The 21273-nt window shown below is 38.1% G+C and overlaps 1 protein-coding gene across 9 annotated transcripts in view; it reads left to right on the top strand.

Moving 5' to 3' along the window:
- The first annotated feature begins 11897 nt into the window (after positions 1–11897).
- CREB1 (cAMP responsive element binding protein 1) overlaps positions 11898–21273 on the top strand; it is a 54314-nt gene continuing 44938 nt past the window's right edge. For 3 of the 9 annotated variants that reach the window (XM_058439149.1, XM_032754742.2, XM_032754745.2), the window contains exons 1-2: positions 11904–12085; positions 18008–18129. In XM_058439149.1, the coding sequence (XP_058295132.1) occupies positions 18016–18129 (114 nt within the window). In that variant the 5' untranslated portion in view covers positions 11904–12085; positions 18008–18015. Of the gene's footprint in view, positions 12086–18006; positions 18130–21273 lie in introns of those variants that run through there. The other 6 variants (XM_058439140.1, XM_058439150.1, XR_009213602.1 and 3 more) reach the window with 4 other exon arrangements.

Genomic DNA, 21273 nt, shown 5'->3' with positions numbered 1-21273 from the left:
AAAATAGTTTAGGGAGTAGAGTGGATCTGAAAGTTGACTTATGCTGATGGTAGAATGTGTCTTTCCCTAAAGATTACTGCATCTTCTCTGAAACAAAGACGTTTTTTTCATCAATTTTAAGTGAATTTCTAAGGATCTGGTTATCTGCTTGTCAGTTTTTGGTTGTAACCGTATGACAGTACAGATGTAACTAAAAATGTTTGTAATTTACCCAAGGTTAAATAACCATTATTTTTGAGGGCTATTATCCCTGTTGGTGTAAGTAAGTAGTTGGCAGTAGGGGACACAGAAATACCTTGTTTTTCACCACTGAAGTGAAAATTACAGATAATTCTGAATTATTTGTACTCTTTTTTTTTTTTTTTTTTTTTGAGAGTCTCGCTCTGTCTCCCAGCCTGGAACACAGTGGTGTGATCTCGGCTCACTGCAACCTCCGCCTCCTGGGTTCCAGCGATTCTGCCGCCCCAGCCTCCCAAGTAGCTGGGATTACAAGCATGTGCCACCATACCTGGCTAATTTTATTTTATTTTATTTTTTTTGTATTTTTAGTAGAGACAGGATTTCACCATGTTGGCCAGGCTGCTCTCGAACTCCTGACCTTATGTGATCTGCCTGCCTCAGCCTCCGATTACAGGCATGAGCCACCGCCCCCAGCCCTATTTCTACTCTTAAAGGGGAGTAATTTTCTTACATAAGTATCAGTAGTCTCTGTTGTTTGCTGTGATCAATGGTAACATCTTGACTTTATGTATTACCATTTATCAATCATTTATTCAGTGAAGATTTATTGACCATTGACTTTATTATAGTTGGTGAAATAATCACAAGAAAATGTATCCAGTTAGGTATTTATAAAAATACCTAGGTATTAAATGAAGATTGTTCTAGTTGATATAAGCAATAAAGCCTGACTATACGGCTCCTACCCTCAAGAATCTTATGGTATAGTAGGGATGATGAAATAGTATAAGAATGATTTATATGTGTCACAATACATGACAGAATTTTTACTGTCTTGAAGAGCTGTAGAGTTCAGAAGAGAAGGGGCTTAGTGAGGAAAAGTTTTGTGGGAGAAGTAGAATTTAAGTTGAATACTAAAGAACTTAAGTACCGATAAAATGGAGTGTATTCTAGGCAGTGGAATGGACAAAAAAATGAAGACATGGACATATAATGAACTTGACATACTCATAAATTGGTGAAGAAAGTATTAGATTATAGATCTACATTATGAGGAATGCTGAGTATGAGGCAGGGAGCTTTGAGTTTCACATAAGAGAAGGTAAGACATAAACAGGAATACAATGATGAATTGGGCTGAAATGTAGATTTCCTGATTCCCAATCCTTCTCCTTAGTGTAGATAGGGATATACGGTCATGCACTGTATAAGAACGTTTTGGTGAATGACAGATTGCATATACAACAGTGGTCCTGTGCTCGTGTAAACACACCTATGAAGAACTTCAGATAGGTCCTTCAGGAGGTATTCCAGAAGAAGGCATTGTTACCATAAGAGATGACAGCTCCATGCATGTGATTGCCCCTTGAAGACATTCCAGTGGGACAGGTTGTGGAGGTGGAAGGCTGTGATGTTGACAGTCTTGACCCTGTGTAGGCCTAGGCTAACATGTGTGAATGTCTTTTTAACAAAAAATTTTAAAAAGTGGCCGGGGACAGTGGCTCACGCCTGTAATCCTAGTACTTTGGGAGGCTGAGGCAGGAGGGTCGCTTGAGCCCAGGAGTTTCAACCAGCCTGGGCAAAATGGCGAAACCCTGTCTCTACAAAGAATACAAAAATTAATTAGCTGGGCTTGGTGGTGCATGCCTGTAATCCCTGCTACTCATGAGGCCGAAGCAGGAGAACCCAGGAGGCAGAGATTGCAGTGAGCTGATACTGTGCCACTGCACTCCAGTCTGAGTGATATAGTGAGACCCTGTGTCAAAAAAATAAAGTTTAACAAAAAAGTTTAAAAAGTAAAAAAAAAAAAAAAAAAAAGGAAAAACCTTAGATTCTTTTATTGCTTTACTTTATTAATAAATTTGCTTTTACTTAAAAACCCTTTAGAGAAAAAATATTTTTATACAGCTGTACAATGTATTTGTGTTTTAAGCTATGTGTTATTACAAAAGAGTCGACAAGTTAAAAAAATTAAAAAGCATATGAAGTTACAGTAAGCTACGGTTAATGTATTACTGATAAAAGAAAATTTTGTTTATATAAATTTAGTGTAGCCTGGACAGGCACGGTGGCTCACGCCTGTAATCCCAGCACTTTGGGAGGCCAAGGCAGGTGGATTACCTGAGGTTAGGAGTTCAAAACCAGCCTGGCCAACATGGCGAAACCATGTTCCTACTAAAAGTGCAAAAATTAGCCGGGTGTGGTGGCAGGCGCCCGTAATCCCAGCTACTCAGGAGGCTGAGGCAGGAGAATAGCTTGAACCCAGAGGCGGAGCATGCAGTGAGCCGAGATCGTGCCACTGCACTCCAGCCTGGGTGACAAGAGCAAGACTCCGTCACAAAAAAAAAAAAAAATTTAGTATAGCCTAAGTATGCAGTGCCTATGAAGTCTACAATAGTGTACAGTAATGTTGTAGGCCTTCACATTGCTCACACTGATTTTAGCCGGGTGTGGTGGCGGGCGCCCGTAATCGCAGCTACTCAGGAGGCTGAGGCAGGAGAATAGCTTGAACCCAGAGGCAGAGCATGCAGTGAGCCGAGATCATGCCACTGCACTCCAGCCTGGGTGACAAGAGCAAGACTCCATCACCAAAAAAAAAAAAAATTAGTATAGCCTAAGTATACAGTGCCTATGAAGTCTACAGTAGTGTACAGTAATGTTGTAGGCCTTCACATTTCTCACACTGGTTCACCCAGACCAACTTCTAGTCCTGCAAGCTCCATTCGTGATAAGCACCCTGTACAGGTGTACCATTTTTTATCTTTTATATTTTGTATCTTTTATTTTTACTGTACCTTTTCTATGTTTGGATATGTTTCAATAACAAATACTTACCATTGTGTTACATTTCCCCACAGTGTTCAGTACAGTACCATGCTGTATGGGTTTGTAGCCTATACTATGTAGCCTTAGTACATAGTAGGCTATACCATCTAGGTTTTGTTTTCACAACAAAATTAACTAATGATGCATTTCTCAGAACATATTACCATCAAGTGACACATGACTGTATATGTATTACAGTTAAAAATTGGACATCATAGATTCTTTTTTAAACAGCTTTATTGAAATATAATTCACATACTATACAATACACCCATTTGGTGTGTACAGTTCAGTGGTTTTCAGTATATTCACAAAGTTGTGCATCTATTACCACAATCAGTTTAGGACATTTTCATTACCCCTAAAAGAAACCTACACATCTCTCAGCCATCACCTCTTAATCTCCCCATACCTGCAACCCTAGGCAACCACCTATCACCTTTCTGTTTCTATAGGTTTGCCTATTCTGGGACATTGTGTATAAGTGGAATCATATAGCATAATGTCCATTGTGATAAGCTGCCTTTAACCTAATGTTTTCAAGGTTTATTCATGTTGTAGTATGTATCAGTATTAATTTTTATTGCCAAATAATAGTCCATTTTATGGATATACAACATTTTATTTGTGAGTTCACGGACATTGGACTTTTTGACTATTATGAATAATGCTGCCATAACATTCATTTATGTTGACTTGCCTTCATTTCTCTGAGTATATACTCAGGAATGGAATTTTATGGTAACTGTGTTTAACCATTTAAGGAACTGCTGGACTGTTTTCCAATTTGCTGCATCACCAGCAGTGTATTAGGGTTCGAATTTTCCCCCATCCTCACTAACACTTGTTAATATCTGTTTTTTGGGGTTTTGGGTTTTTGTTTTTGTTTTTCTTTTTGTTTTTTTCAATTATAGCCATTCTACTGAGTGCAAAGAGGTAGCTCAGTTTGGTTTTGATTTGTATTTCCCTTATGACTAATGATATCAAGCTTCTTTTCATGTGCTGATTTGGCCATTTGTATATCTTCTTTGGGAAAATTTCTGTTCAGATCTTTTGCACATTTTAAAATTGGGTTGGCTTTTTGTTGTAATAGTTGTTTACTATTCTAGATACAAGTCTCTTGTCAGATACATGATTTACAAAAATTTTCTCCTGTGGGTTGTCTTCACTTTCTTGATGGTGTCTCTTGAAGCACAAAAGTTTTTAATTTTTATGATTTCCAGTTAATCTAATTTTTCTTTTATTGTTTGTGTTTTGGTGTTATATTTTGTACATCATAAATTCTTGTTTATTATAAACATTTAAAAAATATCTCTGTGATCTCTGTAAAGGCCCAGGCAAACAAGATACCATTATTTAATGAAAAATAACTGAAGCTACTAATGTGTATTTGGAGTTATAATCCACCTACCTCAGGTCTTCCCTTTATTCTGTGTCCATATCCTTCAGTTTGTAGTGACAGATGAAAGAAGCAAAGATGAAAATCGAGAAATAATTTTGAGTGAAACATTTTAATTTGAAGCACGGTTGTCTGTTGGTATCGATGGGGAATTGGTTCCAGGACCCCCTCAGGTACCAAATCCACAGATGCTTGAGTCCCTTATATAAAGTGGCATAGTATTTGCATGTAACCGATGAATGTCCTCCCATATACTTTAAATCATGTCTGGATTACTTATAATACCTTATACAGTGCCTGCCCATCACTTGACTCTCATGGGTTCAACAACTTGACTCTCATGGGTTCACCAACTTGACTCTCATGGGTTCAACATAGGAGTCAGCATGCAGCAAATTCAAGCTTTGCTTTTGGGACTTGGGGATTTTTTTTCCCCCAAATATCTTTGATCTGCAGTTGGTTGAATCCACAGGTGCTGAATTTTTGGATACAGAGACCCAATTGTAACTATGATTCAAGAATTTATTATTTATTATGAGATAATTTATTATAATGACTGTGATTGTAGTGTATAACTTATAAACTCTACCATATTTGGGAAATTCACAGTTACAAACATTTAGCTATGAAGGGGGAGTGAGTAGTCATTCCTTCATTTTTTACAAATAAGCTGAGTCCTGTAGAATTTAAGTGATGTATTTACTGTGTAGAAACTCATAGTAAGTAAGGCGTAGTCTTCATCACTGTTGTAGTACTGCATTATCTCTTTGTGAAGTTTTCAGGGTTTTTGCTTTATTAATGGTTATTAATTTTTTTTTTTTTCTTTGAGATGGAGTCTATCACCAGGCTGGAGTGCAGTGGTGCTATCTTGGCTCACTGCAGCCTCCGCCTCCTGAGTTCAAGTGATTCTCCTGCCTCAGCCTCCCGAGCAGCTGGGACTACAGGTGCACGCCACCACACCAGCTAATTTTTTTGTATTTTTAGTAGAGACAGGGTTTCACCATGTTAGCCAGGATGGTATCAATTTATTGACCTTGCAATCTGCCCACCTCAGCCTCCCAGAGTGCTGGGGATTACAGGCGTGAGCCACCGCGCCCAGCCAAAATTTTTTTTTTTTTTTTTTTGAGACGGAGTCTCGCTCTGTCGCGCAGGCTGGAGTGCAGTGGCATGATCTCTGCTCACTGCAAGCTCTGCCTCCTGGGCTCATGCCATTCTCCTGCTTCAGCCTCCCGAATAGCTGGGACTACAGGCGCCCGCCACCATGCCTGGCTAATTTTTTGTATTTTTAGTAGAGACAGAATTTCACTGTGGTCTCGATCTCCTGACCTCGTGATCTGCCCACCTTGGCCTCCCAAAGTGCTGGGATTACAGGCGTGAGCCACTGCCCGGCCAAAATTTTTGTTTTTAAGCAATATTAGTTTAGGCTTGTAAGTAGCTCACTTAGGGTAAATATTCTAGCCAAATCATGAAAAAAATACATTGATTTCATTATGTTCTTAAACAGATCTGCATCAGATTACCATAAATAGGCAGCTATTCTTTCTTTTTTTCCACAATTCATTGTATTCCTACCATTTCCAAATAGAAGTTTATGGTTTTAAATTACTGATGTTAAGTACTTGTTTGGAAGGAATTTATAGTTAAACTAGTTATAATAATTTATACCTGTCAAGCTCTTTCATATATAGTACATATTTTATCTCATTAGTTTCTGTAAGCTCTTGAGAGAAAAGTTCTTTTTTATTTCCACCTTTTAAGTTCAGGGGTACATGTGCGGGATGTGCAGGTTGGTTACATAGGTAATCGTGTGCCATGGTGGTTTGCTGCACACATCATCCCATCACCCAGGTATTAAGCCCAGCATTCACCAGCTGTTCTGCCTGATGCTCTTCCTCGTCCCACCCCCAACCCTCTGACAGGCCCCAGTGTGTGTTGTCCCCCCAACCACCGATGTGTCCATGTGTTCTCATCATGTACCTCCCACTTACAAATGAGAACATGCGGTATTTGGTTTTCTGTTCCTGTGTTAGTTTGTGCTAAGGATAAAGGCCTCCAGCTCCAACTATGTTCATGCAAAGGACATGATCTCGTTCTTTGTGGCTGCATAGTATTTCATGGTGTATATGTACCACATTTTCTTTGTCTAGTCTGTCATTGATGGGCATTTAGGTTGATTGCGTGTCTTTGCTATTGTGAATAGTGCTGCAGTTAACATATGTATGCATGTATTGTTATAATAGAATGATTTATATTCCTTTGGGTATATATCCAGTAAGGGGATTGCTGGGTCAAATGGTATTTCTGCCTCTAGGTTTTTGAGATATTGCCACACTGTCTTCCACAATGGTTGAACTAACACCACCAAGAATGTAGAAGCATTCCAGAGAAAGGTTCTTTTATTTTTGTTTTGTTTTGTTCTAGACAGAGTCTCACTCTATTGCCCAGACTGGAGTGCAGTGGTATGATCTCGGCTCACTGCAACCTCTGTCTCCTGGGTTCAAGTGATTCTCCTGCCTCAGCCTCCTGAGTAGCTGGGACTCTGGGCATGTGCCACCATGCCCGGCTAATTTTTGCATTTTTAGTAGAGATGAGGTTTCACTATGTTGGCCAGCTGGTCACGAACTTCTGACCTGAAGTGATCCACCCGCCTTGGCCTCCCAAAGTGCCGGGATTACAGACATGAGCCACTCCGCCTGGCCTAATTCCAGAGAAAGGTTCTTATATATATTATGCTATAGTCCCATAGTATGGGACTCCTACTATGTAGTAATTTTCAGTTCTGCTGATTCCTATAAAAGGTCATAATTTGAAAGGTAAGGTTAGAATACTTCCTTTTTTGTTCAAAGTAAGTGAACTTTTTTTTTTTTTTTCTTTCTGCCCAGGCTAGAGTGCAATGGCTCAATCTTGGCTCACCACAACCTCCGCCTCCTAGGTTCAAGCGATTCTCCTGCCTCAGCCTCCCAAGTAGCTGGGATTACAGGCATGCACCACCACGCCTGGCTAATTTTGTATTTTTTTTAGTAGAGACAAGGTTTCTCCATGTTGGCCAGGCTGGTCTTGAACTCCCGACCTCAGGTGATCTGCCCGCCTTGGCCTCCCAAAGTGTTGGGATTACAGGCATGAGCCACCACACCTGGCCAAACATATTTTTTTTAACTGAGGAAATTAGATTCATTGTCCAAAGCTTAAAAGGAAGGTTTTCTACTTTGAGTTTTTTTTAACTCTGATACTTTACTATGACAGTACTTCCAGCCTCTGAGACATGAGAAATAGCGTGAGACTGTAGTAATCAAAATGACCTTACCAGAAATCACCACCAGGTTGGTGAAAAACAGTACATCTACATGGAAGGTTGGACTTGATATTAATTCCTTCAAGATTAAAGATGAAGATGCCTGAACTTGAAGCAAGTCTTTCATCAAAATTGTACATAAAGCAGAATACACTGTATGATACTGTAATGGTGGACGCATGTCATTACGCATTTGTCCGTAGAATGTGCAACACCAAGAATGAACCATAAGATTAAAAAAGAAACAACAACAATAGGCTGGGCGCAGTGGCTCATGCCTGTAATCCCAGCACTTTGAGAGGCCGAGGTGGGTGGATCACCTGAGGTCAGGAGTTTGAGACTAGCCTGGCTAACAATGTGAAACCCCATCTCTAGTAAAAATAAAAAAATTAGCCGGGTGTGGTGGCGGGTGCCTGTAATCCCAGCTACTTGGGAGACTGAGGCAAGAGAACCACTTGAACCTGGGAAGCGGAGGTTGCAGTGAGCTGAGATCATGCCACTCACTGCATTCCAGCTTGGACAGAGTGAGACCCTGTATCAAAAAAACAAAAAACAACAAAAGCAAATCAAAGCCTGTGCATAAAGTGTGTACTATTGCCTGCATGCCATTTGTCAGTTTTAAAGATTAACCATGGTCAGTTTTTAAATGTAGTCCAGTATATCCTTGGTACCTTTGAGTTCTTGGGCTTTTTCCTTTGCTGTTTGACTAGTAAGCAAAATGTAATAAAAGTAATTAGCATATTGCATAATAGTCCACATAGTTCCATTCCCAAATATTACAGAGAACCCCTCACTTTTTATAATATTGGAGGCTTTTATAACCCTGAAGTCTTGAACATTCCTTACGAGTCTCTTAACATCTTTTGTTCTCCATCTGTGAAGTTAGCTAACACCAGAATTCCTGTATTATGACTCCTTCCATAACTTGTGCTGTGTCACCTCAAGAAAACTGAATTTTTACTCTTCCATGTCCAATTTGTAAATAATTCACCAAGAATAACATTTCAAAATTTAGTTCGAAATAACAAATGTTACTTCATAAACTTGTTTAAAAAGCACTTGGACATTCATCTCCCATTTGGATGCAGTGATTTTGACGTAATCACTTTGATTTTCTTAAGTAAATGTAAGTAGGCTATACATATTTAACTTCGGGGCATAATAACTTTTGGGTACTTAAAGTTTCAGCATTGAGCTAGTTTACAAAGCAGAACTAACATTTGAAGATAGCTTCATTCTTTAGTCAACATAAAAATTGCTTTTGTCAAAATAACTGTATGTAGGAAGTATATAATCCTCTTTTTCTTAAAAAAATGAGCTCCAAATAGCCATTTAGTAACACTTCATGTATAGAGGTTTCTGTGAGATCAATTCTTTGAAGTGTTCAAAGTGTAAAAAGCTGTGAAACACCCATTAAGTGGGTGTTTGGAATGAAAGGGGAATGGAAAGAGATGAGATAAAAATATTATCTAAAATAATGCATAGTCGTGGCTGCTGCTTTGCTAAGCAGCACTGTCTCTTGGTGGTCACATACATGAAGACTTGTTTCAAATTCGTGAGTATAGTCTTACCTGAAGGAAAACAAGGCAAGTAAACTTTGCAAATACTTAATTTAAAACAAACAAACAAACAGAAAAAATTTTGAGAAAGCACTACAGCTTTCTTGTTGAAAGGCGCTATAGAGTTAGTCACATATTCTGAGATGGCTGTCAAACCATGCAATATGTTTCTATGTATCAGATGACGTTTTTTTTTTTTTTAATTGAGATGGAGTCTCATTCACTGTGTCACCCAGGAAGGAGTGTAGTGGTGCAATCTCAACTCACTACAACCCCCACCTCCTGGATACAAGCATTCTTGTGCTTCAGCCTCCTGAGTAGCTGGGATTACAGGTGCACGCCACCACGCCAGCTAATTTTTGTATTTTTAGTAGAGACGGGGTTTCACCATGTTGGCCAGGCAGATCACAAACTCGTGGCCTCAAGTAATCTGCCCGCCTAGGCCTCCCAAAGCGCAGGGATTACAGGTGTGAGCCACTGCGCCTGGCTGGCATTATTTCTGATACACTTCTGTTAAATACTTCCTTCAAGAACAATATCTTTCTCATAGAATATGCTACATTTTTAAAAAACAAATTTATTTATCAAGGATGGCATTCAAATACCCTGGTAATTACAAAACTGCAATCATAAAATACAAAATGTTGAACTTAAACAGTTTCTCTGAGTTAAATCCAATAAATAAATCAGAGAATTTATTTTCTTAAATAATATTGAAAAGAATCCTGGGGCCAGGCCCAGTGGCTCACACCTGTAATCCCAGCACTTTGGGAGGCCAGTGCGGGTAGATCGCGTAAGGTCAGGAGTTTGAGACCAGCCTGGCCAACATGGTGAAACCCTGTCTCTACTAAAAATACAAAAATTAGCCAGGTGTGGTGGTGCACATCTGTAATCCCAGCTACTTGAGAGGCTGAGGCAGGAGAATCACTTGAACTGGGGAGGCAGATGTTGCAGTGAGCCAAGATCACTCCATTGCACTCCAGCCTGGGCAACAAGAGCAAAACTCCATCCCTGCCCGCCTCCCCTGCCCCCCCAAAAAAAGATTCCTTTTTGCTATATATCGCCCTCTTTTTGGTGATTATAGTGGTGGTTGGGTTATTTTGGTGTTTACTATTAATACAGAGTTTATAAAAGTAAACAAATTTTCAAGCTTGCTTTTATTTTTGTCATATAAGTAATTTAAATCTTATCAAATTCAGATCACAGAGTTAACTTCATGTATAACTTTTCTTGCTTTCTAATATCTAGATTGGAGGCTGAAATAAGGATTTGTTCTCAGGGAAAACTCAGCTTGATAAAGATACCAATTTATTTTCATTTATCACATTGTCTGCTCTGACTTGTTCCCTTAAAATATTTATAAGCTTTGTTACAGTGTGATCAGTCTAATCTAGTCTAAAGTTTATTCAGTTGAGGTTGATCTATGTTGAGGAGTGTGTGTACGTATATACATACATGTATATGCATATGACATTTGAATATGCTTTTTTGCCTGTCTGGTTTCAATGAAGGTGTGCTATATTTAACACCAATAGACTATTATTAGTATCAGAAACCTGGAGCATTGCTAAGTTTCCAGTATTGATTAGATAACATCTCAGTTCTGCCAGGTTGGACATATGGTAAAGATAAATGACAAGTATTTTAAGGTTAACAAACCTTCCCCTGCTAAAAAAAAAAAAAAAAAAAAAAAGTGCAGGAAAAAAAGTAGGGGAAAACAGTAGACAGTGCGCCCTAGTTATTGATTCTTGGAAAGCTAAAGTCTATTGTGTAGCACCTGAACAATATAACACTTTAGAAAATTAAGACATTTGAAGGATGTAAGAGTGTATTAGCAAGGCTTTGGCTGGGCGTGGTGGCTCACACCTGTAGTCCCAACACTTTGGGAGTCCGAGGCGGGCAGATCACAAGATCAGGAGATTGAGACCGTCCTGGCTAACACGGTGAAACCCCATCTCTACTAAAAATACAAAAAAATTAGACGAGCTCACCCCTGTAGTCCCAACGCTTTGGGAGCCTGAGGCGGGCAGATCACAGGGTCAGGAGATCGAGACCGTCCTGGCTAACATGGTGAAACCCCATCTCTACTAAAAATACAAAAAAATTGGCACACGCCTGTAGTCCCAGCTACTCAGGAGGCTGAGGCAGGAGAACTGCTTGAACCCAGGGGGCGGGGGTTGCAGTGAGCTGAAATCTTGCCACTACACTCCAGCCTGGGTGAAAGAGCGAGACTCCTAAAAAAAAAAAAAAAAAAAAAAATGTATTAGCAAGGCTTTCAAACAGTTACCCTGAAAACTAAGTACAGGCACAACATAACTATGTAGAAATAATTATGTATCACATGTAGGTACTTTTAGATATATTTATGCAGAGTATTTTTAGTTAACATATCTGACTGTGACAAGAAAATAGTCATTTAGTTTTAAAATCATGTGCCCAAATATGTGTTTTGCTATGGTTACCCTGGAGACTTTGGAGTTCTGCCATGTGATTTCCTTAAATCCCTGGAATTTTTGATTGCTGAGAATTCAGGAGGAGTTGCCCACTTGTTAGTGTGCAGGGAAATGTGTTTTTCTCATTTCTAGTTGAGGTCATTCTATTTTTTTTTAAATCATAGCATGTGTTCCATTATTTGTGAATGTATTATTTCTTTAGAGTCAAAATTCATGACTCATTTCTTTGAATATTATCTCTGATCCTAAATGGGATCAAAATTGTCCTAGATTTAGGAGTTTTAAAAGTTTACTAAGTTGTGGGGAAGATGGGTTTATTTTTCATAAACTTGAACTAGAATGTTGACGATTATAAGGACTGGGACACTTCCTAAAGGTCAGAATATTTTAAGGTGAAAGTATGTATTCTTTCCTTTTGCTTAATGATTGAAAGAAAAAGTGGTGATATGGGCTTGCTTTCTATTATGAGCTTTAATTTGTAACTTGATGAAGATTTTTGTTAACTTGCTATAGGTAGTCAGGTAAGGAAACAGTGGTGCCAGAATTTGTCCCTGATTCAGTATAGTTCTGTGCAGGTCTTGAGTAGATGAATTTAAATGCTACTTTATTAGTAAGAGTTCGATGGTCAGCCTTATACTGAGAACCTCCAACCTTCTTCCCAGCTTTATTTTTCTACACGCTTCCCATCATCTGACTTACGTGTTTTACTTCTTTACTAGAATGTAAGCTACATACAAGCAGAGTTTTTAAAATTTTTATTCTGTTCATTGCTTTATTCTCAGTGGCTATTATCATTTATCTTTTTTCCTTGTTTTCTGTACAGTCTCTTATCAGCCACTACTTGCTCATTTCCATACAGGGCTATGGCTCATACCATTTTTCTTATAGAAAAAGTTCTTCCAAAACTTATCAATACTGTATTCATCCTTAATGCCTCTTTGGAATTCTTTCATTCTCCTGACTATTGCTGAACATAGTCTCTTCTTTTAAATGCTGAGGAAGCACTCATTTGACACTTTGCTGAGATGTTTACCTAAACTACATTTTAAACTTTTTAATTACTACTGTTTTTACTGTGGAAAGGGGTATGAAAGTGTTACAGCCCTTTACTATTGGGAAATCGAATCAGATAAATTTCTTGAGGCTAGGATGGAAAGGAAAAACTTTACAAGTTAAGCAAAGGGACTGTTAATTAACTGTTTAATAACTGTAACAACAGTTATGACCAGAGCAACATAATAGATAAAAGACAATCTCCACTAAGAATCTTCATTGGGTGATAGTATGGCTTGTAGTTTTTTAAAAAAATACTGCTAATAATCTCAGGTTGTATTACAGTCTCATGATTATACAAATGGATGGGAATATCTCTGCATTTGCCTAGGATCAAGAGATTAGGTGACCTCTTACTCAATGTGTCGTTCTTTGTTATATGTATTAATATATAGTAAAAGGAAATACTTCCTTTACCATAAATGTTATTTTATTATGTGGCCTTGTAATTATGGTCTCAGCTCCTAGGATCAGAGGATTTAAACTTAGAAGACATTCTTCGGCTGGGCGCAGTGACTCAACAACGCCTGTAATCCCAGCACTTTGGGAGGCTGAGGCGGGCGAATCAGGAGGTCAGGAGATCGAGATCATCCTGGCTAACACAGTGAAGCCGCGTCTCTACTAAAAATATAAAAAATTAGCTGGGCCTGGTGGTGGGCACCTGTAGTCCCAGCTACTCGGGAGGCTGAGGCAGGAGAATGGCGTGAACCCAGGAGGTGGAGCTTGCAGTGAGCTGAGATTGTGCCACTGCACTCCAGCCTGGGCGACAGGGCGAGACCCCGTGTCAAAAAAAAGAAAAAGAAGACATCTTTTAATTTTTTTTTAATTCATCCCTCTTGTTTTTACAGATGAGAGACTGAAACACAGAAATTTCAGTTTGTTTAACAACCACTGGAGACAATGCCTGTTGGTGACAAATTCAGCTTGTCATCACGTGTTAGGCTGTGTTTGCCACCTACTTAGAACAACATTCTTTGTTTTTCTCAAGATTGAATGAATAATACTACAGAATCACTTGGCTTTTTACTTTTTATATTAAGGAGTTGAATTCCAGAGACCATTATAGCAAAATGATGTATATCTGTGAATTGGTTAAAAAATTGTTTCTTTTAGACATAGCACTATTTCAAAATTTGTTATATAAGCTCATAGTTTCTAAAGGATTAGTCTTATGTTAATTTTAAGATAAATCCTAAAATCCCCCAAATCTTACACCTTAATGCCAAATAAATTTTAAAAACAGAATCATTGAAAGAACAAGAATTAGAAAACTATCAAGCCAGTAGTATATTTTAAGTGACTTTACGATACATTCTGATGTTTCACTTCACATTCTGAGTTCATATGTATCTGGTCTTTTTCTTATTTTATAGCATTATTCAGTCTTTTATTATTTATTTGTTGCATTTGTTCAGTGAATTAAGAATCTCCTTCATACCACTTGGGAACCCACATATGTGTCTGGATTATGGCACTGCCAGCTAGACTGGTACTGGGTAAATAGGAAAATTAAAAATTCTACACATGATACTATACCATCTCTTCTCTCTACACCTGAGGGTATAAACAAAAAGAGCAAAAACTTTCAAAGTCCAAAATAATTCTCACCAGCACTTTGAGGAAAGGCCTACTTTTTCTGATGAAAGATTATATTTGTACTGTTGCCCAAGTGGTTGATATCTACTTAAGATAAAAATTATAAAAATTAAGAAGGCTATCCTCTACCCTAAAAAGGATTGGTAGGCTGCTTGAATGAAATGATAATAAAACACCAGTTGTTTAAATGGGGCTCCTATACATTGGAAATACCACACTTTGTTTTAAAAAGAAATACCGAGTTGTGGAGGGAAGAGGATGAAAAGCATTTTGAGTATGTCTTTGTAACTAAAATTTACTTGTATTCACTAATGGCTTTGTTCCTTTATTGTAATAGAGTAATATTTTCTAAAACAAAAAGTTGTAATGGTGTTCTATACCTTAAATGTCAAAAAAAATTAAGTAGTCTCAATGTGTTGTAAATAAAAATGAAAAAAATGGTCAATCTGTGCATTAGATTGTGTTTAATCAAATGGTAGGGTAAAACTACACATGCCAGATGACAGCATAGCTTTGAAAACGTGGCTTGGAATAAAGTCTTTCAAAAATGGTTGTGTATACCTTGTCTACAAAGGAGGTATTATGATACATTTGTATTTATCTTCATTCTAGATAAAATGATGGTTTACAGGGGGAGAAAATGAAGAAAAAATTGTGAATTTTTTTTTTTTTTTTTTTTTTTTTTTTTTGGTAAGACAGAGTCTTGCTCTGTCACCCAGGCTGCAGTGCAGTGGCACGATCTCGGCTCACTACAACCTCCGCCTCTGGGGTTCAAGCAATTCTCCTGCCTCAACCTCCCAAGTATCCCAAATAGCTGTGATTACAGGCACTTGCCATTATGCCCGGCTAATTTTTTGTATTTTTAGTAGAGACTGGGTTTCACCACGTTGGCCAAGCTGATCTTGAACTCCTGATCTCAGGTGATCCACCCGCCTCAGCCTCCCAAAGTGCTGGGATTACAGGTGTGAGCCACCGCACCTGGCTGTGAATGTCTGCTCTTAGTACCTTGACTCATTACTGTCATTGAGTGTATTCATTTGTTTATTTTATTGTTATTAGTTTTTTGTTTTTATATGCCATTTTCTTCAAGACAAAAATTATGGATAACTTACAGGTAAGCTCTTTTTTTTTCTGAGACGGAGTGTCACTCTGACACCGAGGCTGGTGTGCGGTGGCACCATGTCTGCTCACTGCAACTTCTGTCTCCTGGGTTCAAGCAATTCTCCTGCCTCAGCCTCCCGAGTATCTGGGATTACAGGCGCCCACTGCCACACCCAGCTAGTTTTTATGTTTTTAGTAGAGATGAGGTTTCACCGTGTTGACCAGGCTGGTCTTGAACTCCTGACCTCAGGTGATCCACCCGCTTTGGCCTCCCAAAGTGCTGGGATTACAGGCGTGAGCCATCGCGCCCGGCCCAGCTAAATTTTTGTTGTTGTGTGTTACATTTGATGTCTTTCTTATTTTTAGTTTAAAAGACCACAGTTTGCAAAATATAATTCAGTGAGTTAATCACCAGTGATAACCAGAGTTATTTGATAATTTTTTAAGTTTTTTTTATAATTTAGAAATATAGGGTAAATAGGCAAAATTTAAACAAAAATGGTAATTTCATATTTAAAAAGTATCTGAGATTTTAAAAACTTTGTATGCATCTCAAAATCACGATTATAGTTTTGGTTTATTATTTTAAAATGTTATATATGTCTTCTGATATTAAAGTTTGTTTTAATTATACAAGTAATCCTGAATCCATGCTCATGGGAAGAAAGATACTTCAGTCAATATTAAAATACTGAAATACGTAAAGAGTTAAAGGTGAAAGTCATTCTGTACAGTTCTACAAAATTCTATTTCTTCAGAGCTACTGCTTATAGTTTAGTGTTTAATCTTGCACACCTTTTGCATGCATAAACCTTTACAACAATTTGTTTTTTTTTTTAAATATAAATGGGGCTCTATTTTACAATGCGTCAATATATTAATATTTTTTTCATTGTTACAATTTTGTAATGGTTCTCTTGATGGATAATTGTTTTCAGGGTTTTTTTTTGCTATGATTAAAAAAATTTTACAGTGAATACTATTGAACTACATCTCTGGATATTACTATCGATTATATGGTCAGTGCACTTGTGGCTTTATGAATATTTTAAATAATGTAGTCAAGTCTGTTGATCTTTTTCCTTGTCATCTGTGTTTTGTGGATTTTGGTATTTCCAAACTATTTATATTCATTTCTACAGAGATATTTTCATTTCCATTGTTTAAACTGTCACTTGTAAAATACTTTCTTTTTATAGAACCTTATGAGTGATAGCAAGATGTATTAGTGTGTAATACATTGTGATGGAGTGTAATGATCACAAGGATCAGTGACAGTTTTGATGATCAATTTCAGAGTTATAAAATAAATGAAATATATTCTGGAAAAGTCGTGGGCTTTTTGTGTTATTTGTGGAATCACTAAAGGTAGTCCCTCACTATTAACAAATTTGTTTTGACACATAATATGTGAGGCACTGAATTATAATAGGCACTAGAAACATTGCCTATTTTCCTGAATCCTTTAGACAGGATTGCTTCCCCAGTTACCAGAGATTTCTCTAACCTTGATTTACAGTAGCTACTGCTGGTAGGAATTGCTCTCTACTCCACTTTTGCTGCCATCCAGTGTTACATTACCCTACAAATATACTAAGCGCTTAGCAAAGCAGAGTCCAAATGTAAGATCAATTTTTGTCTTACCCAGAATTTTAAAATTAAAAAATATAAAAGATATTTCTCTGTGTATGTATATATGTGTACAGTATAGTGTTGCATGCTATACATGGGGTGAGGTATCAGAATGCTTTAACTTTTTCAGTGTTTGGCACCTCTAATTTGGCTCTGTGGCCATTTATTCCAGCTTTCTACCTTGAAATTCCGCAACTTGGGCTCTTGAAATTACCTGGTATGGTGCCATGCACGTGTATTCTTAGCTACTTCAGAGGCTGAGGCGGAAGGATCACTTGAGCCCAGGAGTTTGAGATTGAGATTGAGATGAACTGTGAGAACACACTACTGCACTCCAGTCTGGGCAACAGAGCGAGACCTCATCTCTAAAAAATTTTGGGCTTGAAACGGGCTGATTTTGTCCTACCACTAGTAATCACTTTTGGAAGTAGCTTACAATTCCTGTTTCTTCCTTCTTATGGGGGGAAATACCCTTATAGGAGGTATTATGAAGCCAATATCTAATAGACTCTGTCATCATTAGCTCACTTCCACTCTCTGCTATCTCTCTGTACCTGATTAGTATAGTTTTGAAAAATTATAATTTTGCTACCACTGCACCTCTCCTTGTTAGTAGGGGAGATTTATGTAAGAGAAGAATCTTTTATTTCTAGACAAGGTAATATCCCGTTGGGAAGAAACAGCCAACGGAGAAGAAATGTTTTTTTCTTCTTTGAAGGGACTAGAACTTTTATAGCTCAGCAAATTTAAACAAGTTTGACAGTAATTCAGCTACATTATGTTTTAACTAGATTTCTGAGTTCATTTGGTAACCTAACCACCACATATATACCTATTTATAACTTGAAATTTGCCTTTAAAGTCACGAAAGCACAAAGCACTGTGGTGCTTGTAACACTCTTCCATATTATTATAGGTAACTAAATGACCATGGAATCTGGAGCCGAGAACCAGCAGAGTGGAGATGCAGCTGTAACAGAAGCTGAAAACCAACAAATGACAGTTCAAGCCCAGCCACAGATTGCCACATTAGCCCAGGTATAAAATACATGGAGAGATTCCAGTTTGTGTCTCTTCCTAGAGGAATACGTTTCCAAGAGAATTTAGTTGTTATTACATAGATAATACATAGAATGAGCAGAGATATTCTTACAATATCAAAATTCCTATTTACTTAGTATTAGTGTATACTTAGAAATGATAGTATTAATTCAATAACAGTAAAATGTATTATTAAACAATAATATGGTATTTTTAGTGAAATGATCCAGAAATAATTACATTTTAAACTTATGGGTAAATGGTGCTCTCAGATAAGGGAAGAAAACCTTGGCTATGTATGACAACTGCTTTTTTTTTTTTTTAAATATGACAGATTTATTTTTCAGCAGTGGGAATGCAGATAATATGAAAGCCTAAGTTTATATAACTAAACTAAAAATTAGGATAAGCAAATAAATTGACACGTAAGGAAATTTTAAGGATGATAGCAGTTTTTCGTTTCTTGTATATTTTAAATATAATTTCTGATTCTTTCATTTCATCTTTGTCTTTAACATCCTAAGAGTATTTTCTCTCATTCTTATGTTTTTGTTTGCATGCATTTTCCTCAAATATTTTATTAACAGCTGTTTACATAGATAGGAATGAGAAAAGTGGTTAACTTAAAAAACAAATAGCAAATACAGACCTGCTAGGTAATAGTGTGATACCGTCTCTTTCAGATGAAGGTTCCCAGGAGAATATGACCCTAGCAGAAGCTCTGATATATGTAGCTTCAGTTTCTTCAAGAGTTTAAAAGTTCTTAGAGAAGTCACCTAGCAAGAATGAATCATGGGAAATAGAGGACTCACCACACTTGGGTGTCTGGCTGAGATAGTGTGAGCCAGATACTGGATTTCCAGCAAGAATATAGTCAGAAGGACTGAGCTGTTTTTGTGTTTTCTCCTAAGACCACCAGGGTTTACCTCCAGCCTTCAGGAATAAGACAAAGCCAAATACATTTAAGGTACTCATACGAGGCAGGCTGCAGGATTGAAGGGGAGAGAGCCAGGACTTCCATCAATATAGGGTCAACAGATAAGAATCTGGGCTCATCTGTGCATTTTGCCCTTTAGAAAGAAGAAGACACAATGCTAGGCCGGGCACCATGGCTCACGCCTGTAATCCAAACACTTTAGGAGGCTGAGGCAGGCAAATCACTTGAGGTCAGGAGTTCAAGACCAGCCTGGCCAACATGGTGAAACCCCATCTCTACTAAAAATACACAAATTAACCAGGCGTGGTAGGACACCTGTAAATCCAGCGACCTTAGAAGGCTGAGGGAGGAGAATTGCTTAAGTCCGGGAGGCAGAGGTTGCGGTGAACTGAGATTGCGCCACTGCATTCCAGCCGGGATGACAGAACAAGATTCCCTCTCAAAAAAAAAAGAAAAAAAAAAGGAAGAAGATGCAGTGCCAGCAGGCATCTTTATGATGATAGCCCTTAACATATCTATCTCTGGAGTCACACTGTTTTGTCCAGTCTGGTTGTCCCCAGAGTCGGCTGTATTGTGTCATCCTGGGAATTCCTTTCTCCCTACTTCCATTTTCTCACAGTTTGTGTTTTTGATATGGTAAAGCATGTTTTTCAGTGGTTTTATGAGAAAGAAGGGTTGGCTGAGTAAAGATAGCATGTTATAAAAATTGAATGTACGGGCCGGGTGTGGTGGCTCACATCTGTAATCCCAGCACTTTGGGAGGCTGAGGTGGGCGGATCACGAGGTCAGGAGATTGAGACCATCCTGAATAACACAGTGAAGCCCAAGCCCGTCTCTACTAAAAATACAAAAAAAATTAGCCGAGTGTGGTGGTGAGCTCCTGTAGTCCTGTAGTCCTGTAGTTCCAGCTACTCGGGAGGCTGAGGCAGGAGAATGGCATGAACCCGAGACCACGCCACTGCACTCCAGCCTGGGCGACAGAGCGAGACTCCATCTCAAAAAGTAAATAAATAAAAATAAAAATTGAATGTACATGTGCCTTAACATCTGGAAGATGTACAACAAAAATATTAAAAGTGATTAGCTATGGGTGATAGGAATATAAAGGGTTTTTATTTTATTTTTTATATCTGTATTTTATAAATTTATAATGAGAGAAGCCATTATATAAAATTATTAGTGTAGAAAAGGAATTATTTATTGAGTTAGCTAGGTATATTTTCCCTAGAGAAGACTCAGGAAAGAGAACATAGTAATTGCTTCAAATATTAGAAGAGCATTTATATGGAATTGAGATGAGATACTCTGAATAAGGTTATGGTTCTCAAACTTCAGTGTAGGGGAAAGTATGATTGGGTTCCTGTTAGAGTTGATTTTACAGAGTATCCTGTGTGACTCTAATGAAGCTATTCCATGGACCACATTTTGAGAACCAAATAAAACTAAGCAAGACTTACAGTGGCCAGAGAGAAAGTGATTAATAAGTAAGGACTTTATTACTATCCAGAGATGGAAGCTCCCGGTTTTAACCTATATGCCAAAGACTCTGTATTTATAGGGATCTTTCCCCCAGGCTTCACAGTCAAATATTTCACTGCCTGCTAAAATAAACATCTCTACAAATTCAGATGTCAGATTAGTTTCATCATCTTCCATTACAACCCCAGTCACCCAAAAGCCTATTCTTACTTCTTGCATTCTCTTTTTCAATTAAGGACAGTCTACCAATTCTCTTTCAGACATGAAACGTGGGTCATCTGCAATTCCCCTATCACCTCTTTTAACCATTCATAAAGCCGTTTCTGGACTGCTTCCAAATTTTCGTAAAATCACTTCCCTCATTCCCATCTCTACTACTACTAACTGCCCTCTTTTTGGCCTTCATCATCTTTCCTTAACTACTGCATGGGCTTTCTTCGTTGGTCTCCCCACCACCAGTTTCCCCCCTGAAATATGTGTCTTTCACACTGCCACTAAAGTGATTTTTTTTTTTTGAGATAGAGTTTTGTTCTTACTGCCCAGGCTGGAGTGCAATGGCGCGATCTCGGCTCACTGCAACCTCTGCCCCCTGGGTTTAAGCAGTTCTCCTGCTTCAGCCTCCCAAGTAGCTGAGATTACAGGCGCCTGCCACCACACCCTGCTAATTTTTTGTATTTTTAGTAGAGATGGGGTTTCACCGTGTTGGCCAGGCAGGTCTCGAACTC

This window comes from Hylobates moloch, unplaced genomic scaffold (genome assembly GCF_009828535.3).
Source record: "Hylobates moloch isolate HMO894 unplaced genomic scaffold, HMol_V3 SCAFFOLD_1, whole genome shotgun sequence".
NCBI classification, from domain to species: Eukaryota; Metazoa; Chordata; class Mammalia; order Primates; family Hylobatidae; genus Hylobates; species Hylobates moloch.
Note: the sequence above shows the minus strand (reverse complement) of the source record. Positions and strands in the feature narration are given on the sequence as shown.